General features: G+C 42.2%; 7 protein-coding genes across 7 annotated transcripts; 4 read left to right on the top strand and 3 right to left on the bottom strand.

The window, feature by feature from the left end:
- The first annotated feature begins 1,047 nt into the window (after window positions 1-1,047).
- K450DRAFT_263295 (uncharacterized protein) lies at window positions 1,048-1,750 on the top strand. The gene has a single exon (XM_051592631.1). The coding sequence runs from the start codon at window positions 1,082-1,084 to the stop codon at window positions 1,661-1,663; it is 582 nt and encodes a 193-aa protein (XP_051440115.1). The 5' UTR covers window positions 1,048-1,081; the 3' UTR covers window positions 1,664-1,750.
- Window positions 1,751-4,024, bottom strand: K450DRAFT_263292 (uncharacterized protein). Its single transcript, XM_051592630.1, has 7 exons — window positions 3,773-4,024; window positions 3,676-3,708; window positions 3,579-3,590; window positions 3,475-3,505; window positions 3,167-3,412; window positions 2,296-3,077; window positions 1,751-2,227 (listed from the first exon to the last, which is right to left on the bottom strand). The coding sequence occupies exons 1-7, from the start codon at window positions 3,986-3,988 to the stop codon at window positions 1,838-1,840; spliced, it is 1,710 nt and encodes a 569-aa protein (XP_051440114.1). The 5' UTR covers window positions 3,989-4,024; the 3' UTR covers window positions 1,751-1,837.
- Window positions 4,025-4,505: 481 nt separating this feature from the next.
- K450DRAFT_263289 (uncharacterized protein) lies at window positions 4,506-6,493 on the bottom strand. The gene is made up of 3 exons (XM_051592629.1): window positions 5,598-6,493; window positions 5,469-5,524; window positions 4,506-5,394 (listed from the first exon to the last, which is right to left on the bottom strand). Exons 1-3 carry the CDS (start codon window positions 6,167-6,169, stop codon window positions 4,553-4,555), a joined length of 1,470 nt encoding a protein of 489 aa, XP_051440113.1. The 5' UTR covers window positions 6,170-6,493; the 3' UTR covers window positions 4,506-4,552.
- A 34-nt stretch (window positions 6,494-6,527) lies between these two features.
- K450DRAFT_275927 (uncharacterized protein) lies at window positions 6,528-9,758 on the top strand (the record flags this gene model as incomplete). Its single annotated transcript, XM_051593196.1, has 8 exons — window positions 6,528-6,558; window positions 6,912-7,447; window positions 7,533-7,728; window positions 7,799-7,814; window positions 7,876-7,922; window positions 7,987-9,026; window positions 9,096-9,279; window positions 9,349-9,758. 8 exons carry the CDS (start codon window positions 6,528-6,530, stop codon window positions 9,756-9,758), a joined length of 2,460 nt encoding a protein of 819 aa, XP_051440112.1.
- Window positions 9,746-12,570, bottom strand: K450DRAFT_263282 (uncharacterized protein). The gene is made up of 10 exons (XM_051592628.1): window positions 12,163-12,570; window positions 12,077-12,097; window positions 11,940-12,008; window positions 11,804-11,875; window positions 11,178-11,749; window positions 10,985-11,115; window positions 10,829-10,920; window positions 10,599-10,765; window positions 10,453-10,534; window positions 9,746-10,383 (listed from the first exon to the last, which is right to left on the bottom strand). Exons 1-10 carry the CDS (start codon window positions 12,224-12,226, stop codon window positions 9,848-9,850), a joined length of 1,806 nt encoding a protein of 601 aa, XP_051440111.1. The 5' UTR covers window positions 12,227-12,570; the 3' UTR covers window positions 9,746-9,847.
- Window positions 12,154-12,772, top strand: K450DRAFT_263281 (uncharacterized protein). The gene has a single exon (XM_051592627.1). The coding sequence runs from the start codon at window positions 12,350-12,352 to the stop codon at window positions 12,581-12,583; it is 234 nt and encodes a 77-aa protein (XP_051440110.1). The 5' UTR covers window positions 12,154-12,349; the 3' UTR covers window positions 12,584-12,772.
- A 9-nt stretch (window positions 12,773-12,781) lies between these two features.
- On the top strand, window positions 12,782-14,656 carry K450DRAFT_9290 (uncharacterized protein). The gene is made up of 5 exons (XM_051593840.1): window positions 12,782-13,335; window positions 13,420-13,455; window positions 13,524-13,686; window positions 13,759-14,248; window positions 14,313-14,656. The coding sequence occupies exons 1-5, from the start codon at window positions 13,089-13,091 to the stop codon at window positions 14,592-14,594; spliced, it is 1,218 nt and encodes a 405-aa protein (XP_051440109.1). The 5' UTR covers window positions 12,782-13,088; the 3' UTR covers window positions 14,595-14,656.
- Window positions 14,657-14,709: the final 53 nt, after the last annotated feature.

Genomic DNA, 14,709 nt, shown 5'->3' with positions numbered 1-14,709 from the left:
TTTTAATTTTTTGGCAGAGTTCAACATTTTGATACGAAGCTAAACTTATATGATGTCAGCGCAAATTATTTCTAAATGGACTGTAGTTGAATACCTCCCGCTATCACATTTTTCTTAGTAAATCTAATACTGCTGTGACACCTAAAGTTTGTTTTAATATGGTAAACTATGCTGGATGAAGACAAGCCATTCTTTACGCTACTTTATATAAGCGCTCTAGATAGAGTAATAAAACGAGAGTCTCTTCTTTTCTACATTCTATTAGCTCTTGATTCGAACCTATTCCCGTTGGCTCAATTAGATCAATTTTTCTCTGACCTTGGCAAATTCTATATTTTCATTTATCTTCAAATGTTCTTTCTCTCAATTCTGTTCTCTACGAGGTATTATCGTAAGAAATACCCTCAGGGACCAAGTTTGATTATTTTTATCTATACATATTTGTAAAACCAAGGCAATCTCCATAGGATATAGTCTCGGGACTGCTCCCTGGCGAACCAAAGAAAAACATCCCGACAGAATTGGGTTATCGAAATTCACTTTTTCACCATAAACCCAGCGTCACCTCTATTCTGTTCTACAATGAACACGCATTCCAATTGTGGGGTTGGCGAATAACCGTCAGTCTCATTCGCCAAGTTTTATTGTGTGCTCTGTTTAATAGGCATTTTGTCGTTGGTTGAGTGCACTTTGAGTAACGAAATGTTGAAATGATGATGATTATAGCTGACCAATAAATAGCATCAATCTGCCTCATCACAACTCGTTGATTTTTCTAAATGAACACTTGCGCAGTGCCTGTGATAGGTACATGGATTGATTGTGCTGGTGTGGAGAAAATGACTGACAGCACGATCATGGATGAGTGCTCCCGGTATAACGTAGTCACTGGTATACTTTCTTTGCTGTAAAAGCGATATTTCACCTGAGATAAACGTAAAAGGTGCTAAACGTTTCCTGCCTACATACGAATTTTGTACTAGGGTGTCTCATAGCGGGCTAATGGGAAGGCCATTGAAGTTCTCTGACGCAATTCGGAGTTGGAAGGCTGCTTTTTCCATTCCACTGTACATTTGGAGTCATGTCAGTGTACCAGAGAAATCTTCGTTTTATATCCTCCAGGATTCCAAGTCTACGAACTACTTTGAGAAAACCACTGTATATATCGCCTGGATATCGATCTCCGTGGAGTACGCCGACCACTCGACAAGTCTTGCGACATGACTGGCATTCAACTCGACTCTATTCCGCCCAAGTTGATAATGTCGAGGCAAACACAACAATCAGACAAAGACTGAAGTCATTTATGAAGAAGTATGGCGCAGTTGGTGCTGGAGTTTACTTAGCCCTCAGCGCTGTCGATTTGAGCTTGACAATGGCGGTCATTACGTTCACTGGTGCTGAAAAAGTCAAGCAAGTCGAAGACTGGGCATTGAAGGAAGTCAAAGGCTTATTTGGCATGAAACACAAGATCACACCCAAAGCAGATTCAGCAGAAAAGCCGTCCATGGCTTCTATCTTTGTAATAGCATATGGAATTCACAAAACTATTCTTCTGCCTGTGCGACTAGGTTTGACTGCCGCCATCACTCCGTTCTTGGCCAGGAAGTTGCAACAAATGGGATTCCGGGTGCCGGGCACACGGAATATCGCAAAGACTTAAAAATATATAGACTTATAAGCTATGTAAATAAAAAAGAAATGAAAAGAGTTTGTAAAGGATGTCACGGAAGGAGAGCCAATGCCTCCTCAATTCTATTATGACCTCAGAAGAGATCAAGAGGTATCTACACTGTGGGGGGAGGGAGCTTTATGATAATGCGACGACAAAAATGGGTCAAGTTGCTTTCTTCGTCTCTACGGGGAGAAGCATTACACAACCGCCGACCAATATGAAGCCAACGACGCTGACGTACAGGGGAAGAACGGTGCTGATAGTGAGTAAAATTCCGGACACGATAGGACTGATAATACCGGCAATTCTTCCCAGAGCGGATGCTGTGCCTACTGCAGTTCCTCGTACTTCGGTGGTGAACACTTCTGGTGTATAGCCGTAAATGACTGCGTATAATAATGTTGCCAAAAACGATACAGCCGACGATGACAGCAACATAGTTATGCGTGAGCTGATGACCGAAAAGACAAATAATGCGACTGCAGATCCAAAGGCAGACAAAGCCATGGTTCCTTTCCGACCCAATCTTGTTTCAATCATCCAAGATGCAATCTATGAAACAAATGTGGGATTAGATCACAAAAAATCAATGATAACAGAAAAGGTACCGAGTTACATACCACTGAGCCAGGCACTCCAGCAATGGAATACACCATATAATCCCAGTAAACATCTGCTCTAGTAGGAGGTGCTTCTCCAGCGAAACCAAGCATCTCCAAATACTTTGGTAAGAAGACATTGAACATAGTATATGCCACGGCCGTGAAGGTCCAAATGGCCCAAACTAAAATGGTTGTGACTCGCCACTTCTCATTGAACAGCAATTGTAGCTTTTCCGGATTCATAGCGGTTTTAATTTTCTCAGCGAAGGATCGTGGAGTATCAAGCTTGGCGTCTGGGTTGGCTGGTGATAGAATTGGGCTTGTATCACTATACGAGTCGCTGGAACGGACTTTTGGACCATCTTCCAACTCGTCATCGCTATCGATTATCGCGAACATTTTCACTGGACGGCACGGGTCTGGTAAGTCAGCAGCTGTAATGGTCATTTTGTGTCCATTGGCGTCTGCAATCCGTTGCAACACTTGTGCAGCTTCACGTTTGCGATGTCGGCTGATAAGATACTTGGGGCTCTCCGGAAGGTGGAAGAGAAATGATCTACACACGACCATGAATAAGGTCACAATACCTGTGGCGAGGAGCATGTACCGCCAACCCCTATTTTGGACTGAAACGTCGCATGGTGGGTTTTGGTCATCAGCTGAGCCTTCGGGACAGCTTGTGTATGGCAAGATGAGAAAACCTAATATCGACGCAATAACCGCGCCAAACGAAAAGAAAACCGACATAAACGTCAGCAAGTAATGATGAGATTTTGGAAGGAATTCAAGAAACAATGCACCTAAGAAACAAATGTCAAAAAATAAATAAGGTTGCTATGAAAATCGGCGGCAAGTACTACAGGTGACAAAGCGTGATCTTTCTTCTTACCATCAGTTGGCATGTTTCCACCTACTCCAAATCCAAGGAAAAATAAAAACAAGCACAGACTCCAAAAAGTAGGAGCAAAGCTGGATGCAATACCAAATAGAGCAGTTATGGCCAGAGTAGTGTTAAATGGAATTTTTCGTCCATTGGAATCTGAGTAAGTACCCCAGAATAAGGCTCCAAACATCATTCCCATGAAGATGGAACTTGAAAGCGTTCCAATGAGACGGTCCTCAACATCGAAATGATCTGTCACAAACACTATTAATAATTGACGGGGTGATATGTCGTTGCGGTGTTGTAAATTTTACCTTGCACTCGGGGTAATATAATGGCAATACACTGTATCTCAAATTGTCAGCTGTGCACACAAACAGACGTTGGAAATAGCATAATGATGCGTATCGATGCATACCTGTAGCCACATCTAAAGATCGAAAAGTAAACAATTAATTACTGGTTACAAATCACTGAGCCAGTCTACCCCAAAAGGCGGTACCAGGTATACTTACATTGTCAGCAAGCCAACCAAACCCGCAAAGAACCTAGAAGCAACGTTAGGATCGATAGACCAGTGTCCTATTTCACACCAGGACTAGAAATACTAACCAGAAGCTTTTTCTGAAATGAGCCGTATCCCACTTTTGTGATTAGAGCGTCCAGTGGGTTATCTCCCCTGGCTTCTGGTGGCATGGCAATTTGTCCATGGAGCAATTCCTCTTCGATTTCTCTTGATTCGTCAAACAATGCTGTTCCCTCCACTTCGTCAGTATCCGCCGTTGGCAGCTGTGAGAACTCAGCGTTGTATCTTGATTTTCCATTCATGTCAAGAGGATGTTCATGAGAGTAAGGTGAATGGTCTTACCCCTACCATATATGGGAAAGACGCAATTTGAAATCCAATTGGGACTGTGTTTTCACTTGTCTCGGCCACCAGGAACGCTATTATTTTTCCTCGTACTCCGAGTGCAGCCTAAAAATATAAGTCTCAGTTGAAGACCAGGAACTTCGATATTACATTACCAATAGATCCCACTAGCGAATACTAATACATTGAACGATAATTTCATACAAATAATTGATGTGTGGTCACTCATCACGTATGGAAAGGGAGGACTTCAAAGTCAGCGTTGCCCCTACTGCGCGCAAAAACCCTGTGGCACCCAATTATTAATTCGTAACGACCTTAGCCAAGTACTAAGATAAATGAAAAATACCTGACATCTGCATATTAATGCATATGGAATGATTCGGCTCCAAAATATGAACGAATAACGAATGTTTCATGGTTATGAGCAGTTCATTCACAGAGAGAACACTTTTGAGACGAAAACAACTTTTGTGCTGGTCTATACAACCTTGTAGTACCCATATAATTACGAGTTTACTCTATGATTTAATTGAAGTGGAGGCAAGAATGCCTCTTAGAGCCCATTCCATGACTCCTTCTTTCCATACAAGATCATGCGCTTCACCTTCTAAAACTTTAACTCTAACGTCTTTCATTGTACTAGCCATCCATTCTATACCTCGTAATGGGATCAGGTTATCCTTATCACCCCAAACTACAGAGACTGGAATATCGATATCAGAAAAACTGAAGCCAAAGGGGTGGTATTTTTCGAGGGCTACCAGGACATCATTAGTTTGACCCTCGGACGAGGGTTCCGCCATCCTCATTTTGTTCATTCCAAGGAATAGGGACATCTGTTGCAGGCGAACCATATGTCGCAGCGGTCGATGGGGAGGGAAATCCGTCGGTATATCTGCATAGTCGTCATCTAAAGATGCTAGAAGCTCATCCTCCTCTAACGCCATCAAGGCCGAATGAAAGTTGGAGGATGTGGGAGAGGTAGCCGAGCTCATTTTCCCAGACATGCTACTATTCCGGGAGATCCCAGACGATTCAGTGCTTGACCGCTGACTAGCATCAGCCATTCCCGACATTGACATCCAGTTAGCGGAAGGTGAATTGGATACTTTGTTGATGGTCCACATAGCGTCCATGCCTAATGTTAAGGTGCGGGTCATCAATCCACCTGGTAATCGCTTAGTCCACTTGAACGTGTTCGCTGCTGCTGTTGGAACCCATGGTGAGATCAAATGGACGGTGCCAACAACACGATTGGGATACTTCTTAGCCACCGCCAACGAAAACACGGCTCCGACAGACTGTCCAATTAGACTAAATCGTTTTATACGCAAGTGGTCCGCCAATTGGACAACCACATCTGTTGAGCGATCATAAAGTATCAATGTGATGCTGAGAGCTCCTACTTAACACCAAATATGAAGAGTTTCTTACCTGCCCATTGCATTACAGTCATGTTGAGCGCGCTGCATGCTTCCGTCAATCCATACCTACCACCCATCGAAACAACTTATTAGCTTATTTTTTAATGTTTAGTTTCCGTTCGGTGCCATGAAATCTTACCCCAGGCGCTCTGGTATAATCAGTCGTATTCCATATCGTTTACTGATGTCATGAAACATGACACCTACTAATCTTGAGCAACCTAGACCCCCGATGAGCATCACCGCATGGCCATCTGGGTTGCCATATTCAGCGAATCCGACAAGATGGGAAGGAAAAAGATCTTCTGTCGTTCCTCTCGATTGGTAAAAGAACGTTTGATGTAGTAGAGGATCATTCAGGATTTCCAGCTTCGAACGCCTTGATTTCATCTCACTATCACTAGTCATTCTACGGGAAGCATGTTTTGTGGGTGGAGAGGCAGCTGGATACGGATTCAGGCCGCTGTTGTCCAATAGGCGACCATTGATAGTCGGCATCGCCTGCGATGCTGGTGTAGAGAAGAAAGCGTCTGATTCATCTCGGTCTAGTGTTCGTGTTCTTGCATTGCTCGGGTGTTTAGTACGGGATGAAGTGGGTACTGGCGTCGACATTGAACTTTCCGGAAACGGAGATCTGGACATATGATTGGCAACTTCAGGAACAGGCACATTGGTAGAATCGAAGGGAAAAGCCTGCATTTTTGAAGTCATGGTGTGGTGCTGTTGATGTTCATACCACACTGAAGGTTGAGAGGCTTTTGAGCTGAGTCACAAACATTGAAATTGGGCCAGGCATTGACCATTTGCACTCTTGGTGGTACAACTCCTTCTACCATTATTTCAGAGAACAGTGTGTAACGCGACATAAAGCCTTATTGGAGACTGGCCAAAACTTGACTGAGAGTTACATCGAAAGCCATTTGCTCTGTGGAAAGCATGCTTGCCTATGATAAAGGATGAACCAATGAACCACATCGCATTAGCTTTTTCAAAAACTGGTTGGGACTTTATCATGCATTGATAAATGAAACCTCGATGCTAATTGGTATGCCAGAGCTTGCGGCTCTACATGGTAGCCATTGCCCATATCACAGTCACAGGTAAACGACGACTGATAGCCTATCACATACAGTAAACATATACAATATGATCCACTGGTTTATGTATACCAAATGCTTACTTGAGCAAATGTACTCACAATTACCATTCAAAGATTTTTCGGGGGAAAGGGTGAGAAATAAATTATTCCTGTGCGAGATTGATCCATAGCATCTCATAAGAAGCCGTAATTCGGACGCTGTTGTCGACTTCTCTTCTTTTCAAGGTTTGGTGATTTCTTTTTTTTTATAAGTGAAGGCACATGGCCGAGTCATATCGAAAGAGCTATGGTGAGTGGAAGCATGGATCTAATTACCCATCCATGAAGAAGAGGTTCATATTAATCATTCACTAGGCTCAGAAAGCTCTGACTCTCTTGACGAAAGCCAAGACGAAATTCAACCAAACGAACTGCGAAGTAGATTTAAAGATGAAAAACCCGGCGGCGAGAGTTCCACCGATAACACTGATATTGGCAGCCAAGCGCGAAATGATAATGGCGATCGCCAGAACCCTGAGGGTGACGAAGATTTTGACTGGAATCAAGAAGATGACCCTATGGAGGATCATGCATACAAAAGAAAGATGGTTAGCAAAGATCGGCCGTTCACATTTTTTCTATATGGAACATACGGAAAATGGTTCAAACGGTTTATTGTAGTGTTCATCGGTCTAGCACTAATAGCTGTCACTGCGCTTCTCAATGTTCTGTACGCTGGCAAGCAAAACGATGTATCCTTAAACCTAGAACTCTGGTTTACCTTTCTCTCCTTCATATACGTTATGGCAATTGTGGTGCATTACTTTGTTGAAGCTATCCCTGCCGTCATCCAACGGTTTGTCAAAAGGATGACGCCGACTACCTTGGAGATATTGAAGATGCGGTTGGCTGTACGTTTGAAGTCAGTTACAGATCATTTTTTTTTTTCCATGATAGCCGCTAACTTTACCAACTCGTCCATCGAAATGTCAATAGTATTATCATTCTCTCAAATCCTATATCAAAATTCTCTTTGTGTCCGCCTGGGCATGGGGTGCTTGGGCGTTTCTACTGCAAGTGCCTAATGATGACCGCAATTACGGCTACACTTGGATTGTCAAATCATTTCTTGAAGCTCTCTTCTTCGCAAGTGGCTTTTTATTCCTGGAAAAATTTATATTGCAATTGATAGGTGAGTAACGATTAAAGAACGTAGGATAAAGAAACATATCTTGCATTGACTAAAGGATTGAAAACGACAGTTACTGCATTTCACAGGTGAGATAATACATTTAGCTTTCTGGATAGTGTCCTTCACATTTACCTCTTTGTATTGTAGAAAGGCTTATTACGAACGAATTGAAAAAAATGACAATGCACTTAAAGGTAAATATCTCTCTAGAGGATTTCAACTGGATGCCAACGATACTGAAGCACAGCACACGCATAGTGTTGGACAAACTGAAGAAATCAATTCGAAAGCGACCGGACTTTGACCTTCGAAAGCATAATAAGAAGATTCGTGACGGTGATCAAAACGAAAGGGACAAAGATCAAAGCAGTGATCAACAAGTTGAGCCAGATACGACATCGAATGGTGGAAGCACTAATTATGAAGAAAAAGGAGAGGCTCATCATGAGGAACACGTTCAGCATGAAAATGAGCGTGATTTAACAAATCGTCAGGAAACCAAGGATAAACACCGTCGACGAAGCTCAGCCTCAGGTAATCACAAATATGAAGAAATCGAACATAGAGAAAGTGTTCAGCAGGAAGAAAGTCAAAAAAAGGACAATCAAGGGCCTGTTCGGTTTTCAAATAAAGACAGCGTCAAAATTACAATACAATCCGACACCAAGCCAGAGGCGCATACCGTGAAAAACTTCTTTAGCAAGAAGATGAAGAATCTGACACGTCGTCGTCCCACCCTATCGACTCGTACTAGTTCATTTGATGGCAAATCATTTCTTGACTATGGAACAACCAATTTTAAAAAGTTATTCAACAACAAGGCGAAATCGATGGCGTCCATTTTACCAGGCACTCACAACTCACGGCAAGAAGCAAAATGGCTAGCACGTGAATTGTTCCACAATATGGTAGCTCCGGAAAATGGCTATCTTGTCAAAGGCGACTTTGTCGACTATTTCACTACGTCTGATGAAGCTGAAAAAGCTTTTGACTTGTTTGATCGTGATAAGAACGGCAATATCTCAAAACGCGAGTTACGAAATGGAACTTTGGAGATATTCAAGGAAAGAAAGCATTTAGCAGCATCCCTTCGTGACCTATCGCAGGCTTCGGGAAAACTGGATATCATATTGATGTCTGCATTTGCAGTTGTTTGGGCACTTATTGTCGCAACTGCTTTCGGTGTCGACGTTGGCAGCCAACTACTGCCCCTATGGACCATGTTCGTGGCCATCAGCTTCATTTTTGGTAATAGTGCCAAGGATATGTTCGAAAGTATCATATTTGTTTTTGTCACGGTAAGTCAAGGATAATGAATTTTAACGCTTCCAGTCTATTTGCTCAAGGAATTAACTGACTCTAAACAGCACCCATATGACGTTGGTGATCGTGTATTTGTTGGCGCAGAGAACTGGACAGTGGTTGAAATAGATCTGTTGACTACGACGTTCAAAAAATGGGATGGAACGACGCTGTATGCCCATCATACTGTTATTGCTCCACAGTATATATGCAATCTTAGAAGATCTGGTCCAATGGCTGAAGTCATTGGTAAGTAAATGCAAACGTCTGTGAGTGACGATATGATTCTATTCTCTTCTAATGTTGCCTCTGATGCAGAATTTAACATACACTTCTCTACGACCGCGGACAAAATCTACCGCCTGAGAGAATCTATGCTTGCTTGGTACAATGACAAGCCTCGATCATTTACACATAACACCATGTGCATGAATATCATGTCACTGGAAAACATGAACAAATTCACTTGCATATTTTACATTGAACACTGCGCTTCCTGGCAAGATATGGGATTCAGGTGGTCCAACCGAAACTCATTCATGATGCAACTGAAGGCCACTCTGGAGGATCTTGAAATTGGTTACAGTCTTCCAACTCAACCGATTGCGACAGGAAGTGACATACCTAAAGAACTGCGAAATTTTGGCAAATACAACGACTATGGCGCAAAAGGCTTTGTAAGAGAGCCGCTGCATGACCATGATAATAACAACAGTGATACGAAATAGTACGCTCTATGTTTTATGTACATTTTTTCTAAACGAGTCTCGATATTAACAAATAGGTAAATAAACTTAAAAAAAATTATGAATTAGTGCTATGATCGCCGAGGTTGGAAGAAAAGCCGGCGTGATTCTTTTTGAGTGTCATTGTTGCTTGGTACACCTTTCCGCTTCTTAGAAGTCGGAACAGAATTTGATTGGGCTGCAGTATTTTGGTTGTGTCGATCTTCATCTTGAAGTTTCTTAGCAAAGTGATAATCAGCATGTTCTGCTACATCTTTTATGGCAATCCAGTTGCCACATTCATCACATCGAGTTCCTTCCTCTGCATCCGTCGAACTAGTATCTTTTCGGGAGAAGAATAAAGCAGCAATGCCTTTTTTGTTACTCTCCACCTTTTCATATTTTGCAGAACGGCTAGAGCTTGCTTTCATGTCTACAGTGGTTGTCTCCTGAAAAGCGAGCTTGTGATTGAAATTTCCTTCCGCCGAATTCGAGAAAAACTTGGTTATATTGTGAGTGCTAGATGATTCATCCACTGTCAAGCCAGAAACAGCCAACGACATGTGTAACAGCGGAAAAGGGTGCTCGCAAGTTTTAAAAAGTTCATTAGCTCTTTGCGTTATGACATCTAGTCAAAGGCGTTAGATTATTTCATCTGCGGCATCATGCCACTTCAATCGAAGGTATGAACACTTACCAGGAGAAATGACCTCTGAGCGTTTAACCATGGGACATGACTTTGATCGGCCAGAACCCTCACCAGAACAGCGAAAATGGATCTGCATGATGACAGAGTGAATACGGGCTAGAATATTTTTCACCTGGTAGTAACCTGCTGCTTACCACTAGAGTCTTTGGCCATCTTGATCGCTCTTCAAAATCATCCATCATCCGCATATAAATTTCGGATCCTAGGACCGCCATCCAACGCTCTACATCAGATATCAAACGAAGTGGTGGCGAGAACACTTTAGATGCCATCATGGATTTTGTGATCTTAATCGTGGTGACTACGATAATTGCATTAAGCGGGGACTTCATCATATGTAAGCAGTGTTCAACAATCTTCATACCTTCGCTATTGTCTATGCCGCGGCAGATATCATAGAGCCATATACCTTGACTCTGACCAAATTTAGCTTGCAATTCTTCGCTGCTATACTTCCTGTAATTTATTCCAATCAACAGGATGCCTTGGTGCGTTGTGAGTAATTCATTCATTCACATACCACAAATCACCGGCAGTTTGAATGTTGAGTGCGTTCTCGACTTCATTCCCTAACTTCCCTCCCAAGTTTCGTATTTTGGTGAAAGGAATCGATTTCATAAACTTCAAAACGATAGTTTCTCTCATGGTTGTCTATCAGAGGATGTGTCGTGAATATCACTATTTCAGAGACAAAGCATTGGCATTGAACTTACTTGCTTATTCGGCTTGTTTAAGGCAGAGCAGAGTTTGGCGACTGTTTTATTATGAGCTATGCCAGCAGAGCAGGTGTATTTCAATGTGTCGAATATGTCTTTTCTGATTTCCTTGGCAATTTCTGCGCCTATGGATAGTTGTAAGTCTTTCCAATTTCCTTTGAGTTTAGGAGCAGGTGGGCTTCGATCAGAGGCAATCAAGTGGCTCACGGCGTCGTCACCTTCCACGGAAGTCGGATTCAACAGACTTGATTCTTCATCGCTTAAAGCGAGGAAGCCCAATGGTTCCCAGTCAATCTCGTTGGAGAATTCTTCGGTAGCGTCTTCCGAAAATAGGGAACCATATTTTTCTATTAATCTAGCATTGACAATATCCGTTACATCCAAGAAGGCTTCATCAAGACCAGCTTTCTGTACTTTGCTGCAGTATTTCTGAAAAATCTTGAATATATTTTGAGAGGCCTTTCGATAAATATCGAGAGAAACTTTATGTGTGAGCTGTGATGGATTGTCATTGTATTTGGCGATAGGGTCGTGCATATTGAATGTGGCTACATGAACGGGCCGCAAATCTATAAAGCGTTAGTACACGAATTCAAGCGTATACACGGTCAGTGGTAGCTTACTTGGGCACTTTTTGAACGCTTCTTCTATAGGCATATGTCTTGTAATTCCTGCCGCCTTTGCTGGGTAATTAACTGGAACGACTGGTAATGAGAAGAGTGACAGCAGCTTTGACAAACCATCGCGCTCGAATCATACCGGCTATTAACCCTTGCCATTGCTGCACAGCCACTGGCAAATCTGGCGGTAAATTAAGTCTGACTTGCTCTATATAATATGAGGAATGAGCCTTACAATATTAAAGAGAGGTACGAGAAACTGCGAACTATACGTGCCTACTTGACAATAGAAGCAATCTAGATAATCGTTCAGTTAATATTGTATGGAAGATATATAATTCTAAGGTGATGTCAAATAGTACCTAGGTCGATGTGAAGAATGCATTGAGAGCCTTTTAGTGCAAGCGGTAGCCTCTGCTTCGACATGTGACGGCAAAGCAATGAAAGAACTGCGTGCCATAGGGTATTGCAGTTTGAGCAGTCATGGAATCGGAGTTACGACAACGTGTCCCAATGCTTCCAGTCCGCAACTGGAAACTGTGGTAAGGTATGCATCTTTGGTCATTCTGCGTCCTATTGTCGTTAGCTACCATAGCGTATTCTCTGAAGTTTAACCTGGGTAATCTCTTCGGGGATCAAGATGACGACGGCCGAGATTCTGATACAATCTTAGTCGGCTCTCCCCTTCCCAGCCCGTTCCGATCGGCAGCAGTAGAACAGCATCTTCAGACAAGTAAGTGCAGTGGAATGACCCGTCTATCGAAAAAAAAAACCACCCGCTAAATCAAAAAATCGTGTATTCTAATAGTTCAGTGTAAAAAATATCTATGTATTGAGACTCTAGAATGTGTGGACAAGCCAATTCAGTGTTCATGCCCCGGTACAAACAGCCAAAAGTGCTCCACAAAAGACTGGTATTTTTGTCTTCGAGGTGATCAGGACTGCAAGGAATGGAAATATTACACAAAATGATGCGAATGAGCAGCCAAAGCGAAGCAGTGCTACGTCTTTTCCAATTCCAATTATATATTGGCGTCCAAAGTTGATTGTTGTCAATGCGTGACACTATAAAAGCGCTTTGTGTTGAACTCCCATCTTATTTACCCACTTTTTATTCTTCTCTTTATTCTTCTACAATCATTTATACAATCGTCGTTGCTGCTCACACTTCTCTGATTATAATCACTATCATCAACAGTTTTGATACAAATATATACGTTCTTCTGCTTGTCAACTGCGTTCCTCTCCCCTTCAGGATCCTAGAGATCACACCCTCCTGTCTCCCGAAATGGTGATTGAAAACTACTCGCCTTCTGTCTTGTACTCTTCTCCTCCTCATGTAATTGATTGGATGCGACAAAGAATCTTTAGTGCGAATAATTTGACACATTTGTATTCTGGAAGCGGGATTTTGGTATCTTCTCTGGCTTGGGAGGATAAAGAACTTTATCATCACACTACCTCTCTACCCTCTGGAGATAATCAGGTTCACCATCTTCTTAGAAAAGAGAATATAAGTGAGAATCTCGATAAAGGTATGATGTCGGTGTTCAACCAACCGTTCCGCTATATACGGCTTGACCACACATGGACTAACGCCGACAACTTTTTCCATGCAGGGGATGTTGAGAACACTCGGTCACATTCAGAAAGAAGTAAGTCAAGCTTTTCTTTAAAAGCCTGGAATTTTTAAAATATATCTGATATTCCTGCTCTACTGAAGAGAAAAATTTAGCCAAAATACAAAATACGCCTCGCGTTGCCCACATCAACAATGCATCGAAGAGAACCACGCTAGTTGAATACCCTAAGATTTGCAAAGATAAAAAGGCCGACCTTTATAAAACCGAAATGTGTCGTAACTGGCAAGAGATTGGTTACTGCAGGTAATTCTAAATAAGCCTTTAAAGAAGTGGTTGCATATGACTAAGTACAACCATGTCATTTCTACATTGAAGGTACGGAAAAAAATGTAGGTACGCGCACGGCCACACTGAACTACGAGCTGTCAAAAGACATCAACGATACAAGACTGAAGTATGTCGCACATACCACGAAACTGGAACCTGTCCGTACGGGGTTCGCTGTACATTTATCCATGATGAAAAAAGTTCCGCCAATCCCAACATTGTATTCCTCAATGGAAAGAAACCTAAAGCGGAAAAAGGAAAAATTTACAACACTCATGTTGTCGCTGGCGCACGCAATGCTCCCTCAAGCCCAGACCTTTCTATCGACTCTACTTGTTCATCAACCTTCCTTCTATCCGACCAAACAGTTCCATCGCTTGATGATATATCCGACTCTGCTGATATATTCATCGCCAACAACTCTGGAGTTACTGCCGGTCTTGTAGCTCAGGACCAGTTGCATAATTTTGAGGAACTCGATCACGTCAGCATCACTGATAGTTTCATTAAAATTTCCAACAGCAGTGAGCCCTTCGAAGTAAGTGAAATTTTTCTAACCTAGCGTCTTTAAATTGTTTCAACCTGATTGACTCTTTTACCAGAACAATAGCTGTGATACCCCAGTGTGTAGTAACGCAGTCTCGAGTAGTTTCGAGCGTGATCACTATAACCTGCCATGGATCAAGTCAATAGACTCTATCGCTCCAACACTATCCGATTACTTTGAAAAGTTTGGTAGCGAGGACGGATATCAACTTCATAAAAAACCATTTCAAAAGAATGCATTTAAAGACGAGGCAGTCAAAGGTATTTCAACTAGAATAGCGTCGTCCGACAGGTTCAGCTGGCAGACTTCAGATCACCGACATGTTAATATCGTATGATTGATATGTCCTGTGGATGTTCTTATATTTGAACAATCTGGTCTGCTTATTATAAAGGTTGCTACTCAAAATAAAAGTAACGCAAAAGCTTGTCATGAGTGTTTGAAATTTTGTA

Source organism: Umbelopsis ramanniana (genome assembly GCF_025399195.1).
Source record: "Umbelopsis ramanniana AG unplaced genomic scaffold K450scaffold_109, whole genome shotgun sequence".
Taxonomy (NCBI): Eukaryota; Fungi; Mucoromycota; class Umbelopsidomycetes; order Umbelopsidales; family Umbelopsidaceae; genus Umbelopsis; species Umbelopsis ramanniana.
This window is presented reverse-complemented; position numbering and strand designations above follow the sequence as displayed.

Excerpts from the sequence above, each read along its gene's own strand:
- K450DRAFT_263295 (XM_051592631.1), top strand. The coding sequence starts at position 1,082 with ATGTCAGTGTACCAGAGAAATCTTCGTTTTATATCCTCCAGGATTCCA.
- K450DRAFT_263292 (XM_051592630.1), bottom strand. The coding sequence starts at position 3,988 with ATGAATGGAAAATCAAGATACAACGCTGAGTTCTCACAGCTGCCAACG. Across the intron at positions 3,078-3,166 it reads TGGAAACATGCCAACTGATG|GTGCATTGTTTCTTGAATTC; the intron begins GTAAGAAGAAAG and ends TTTGTTTCTTAG. Across the intron at positions 2,228-2,295 it reads CTGGAGTGCCTGGCTCAGTG|ATTGCATCTTGGATGATTGA; the intron begins GTATGTAACTCG and ends TTTGTTTCATAG.
- K450DRAFT_263289 (XM_051592629.1), bottom strand. The coding sequence starts at position 6,169 with ATGACTTCAAAAATGCAGGCTTTTCCCTTCGATTCTACCAATGTGCCT. Across the intron at positions 5,525-5,597 it reads ATTATACCAGAGCGCCTGGG|GTATGGATTGACGGAAGCAT; the intron begins GTAAGATTTCAT and ends GATGGGTGGTAG. Across the intron at positions 5,395-5,468 it reads GACTGTAATGCAATGGGCAG|ATGTGGTTGTCCAATTGGCG; the intron begins GTAAGAAACTCT and ends ATCGCTCAACAG.
- K450DRAFT_263282 (XM_051592628.1), bottom strand. The coding sequence starts at position 12,226 with ATGTCGAAGCAGAGGCTACCGCTTGCACTAAAAGGCTCTCAATGCATT. Across the intron at positions 11,750-11,803 it reads AGCGTTCAAAAAGTGCCCAA|ATTTGCGGCCCGTTCATGTA; the intron begins GTAAGCTACCAC and ends AACGCTTTATAG. Across the intron at positions 10,535-10,598 it reads GATGGCCAAAGACTCTAGTG|ATCCATTTTCGCTGTTCTGG; the intron begins GTAAGCAGCAGG and ends GTCATCATGCAG.
- K450DRAFT_263281 (XM_051592627.1), top strand. The coding sequence starts at position 12,350 with ATGCATCTTTGGTCATTCTGCGTCCTATTGTCGTTAGCTACCATAGCG.
- K450DRAFT_9290 (XM_051593840.1), top strand. The coding sequence starts at position 13,089 with ATGGTGATTGAAAACTACTCGCCTTCTGTCTTGTACTCTTCTCCTCCT. Across the intron at positions 13,336-13,419 it reads AAGTGAGAATCTCGATAAAG|GGGATGTTGAGAACACTCGG; the intron begins GTATGATGTCGG and ends TTTTCCATGCAG. Across the intron at positions 13,687-13,758 it reads CAAGAGATTGGTTACTGCAG|GTACGGAAAAAAATGTAGGT; the intron begins GTAATTCTAAAT and ends TCTACATTGAAG.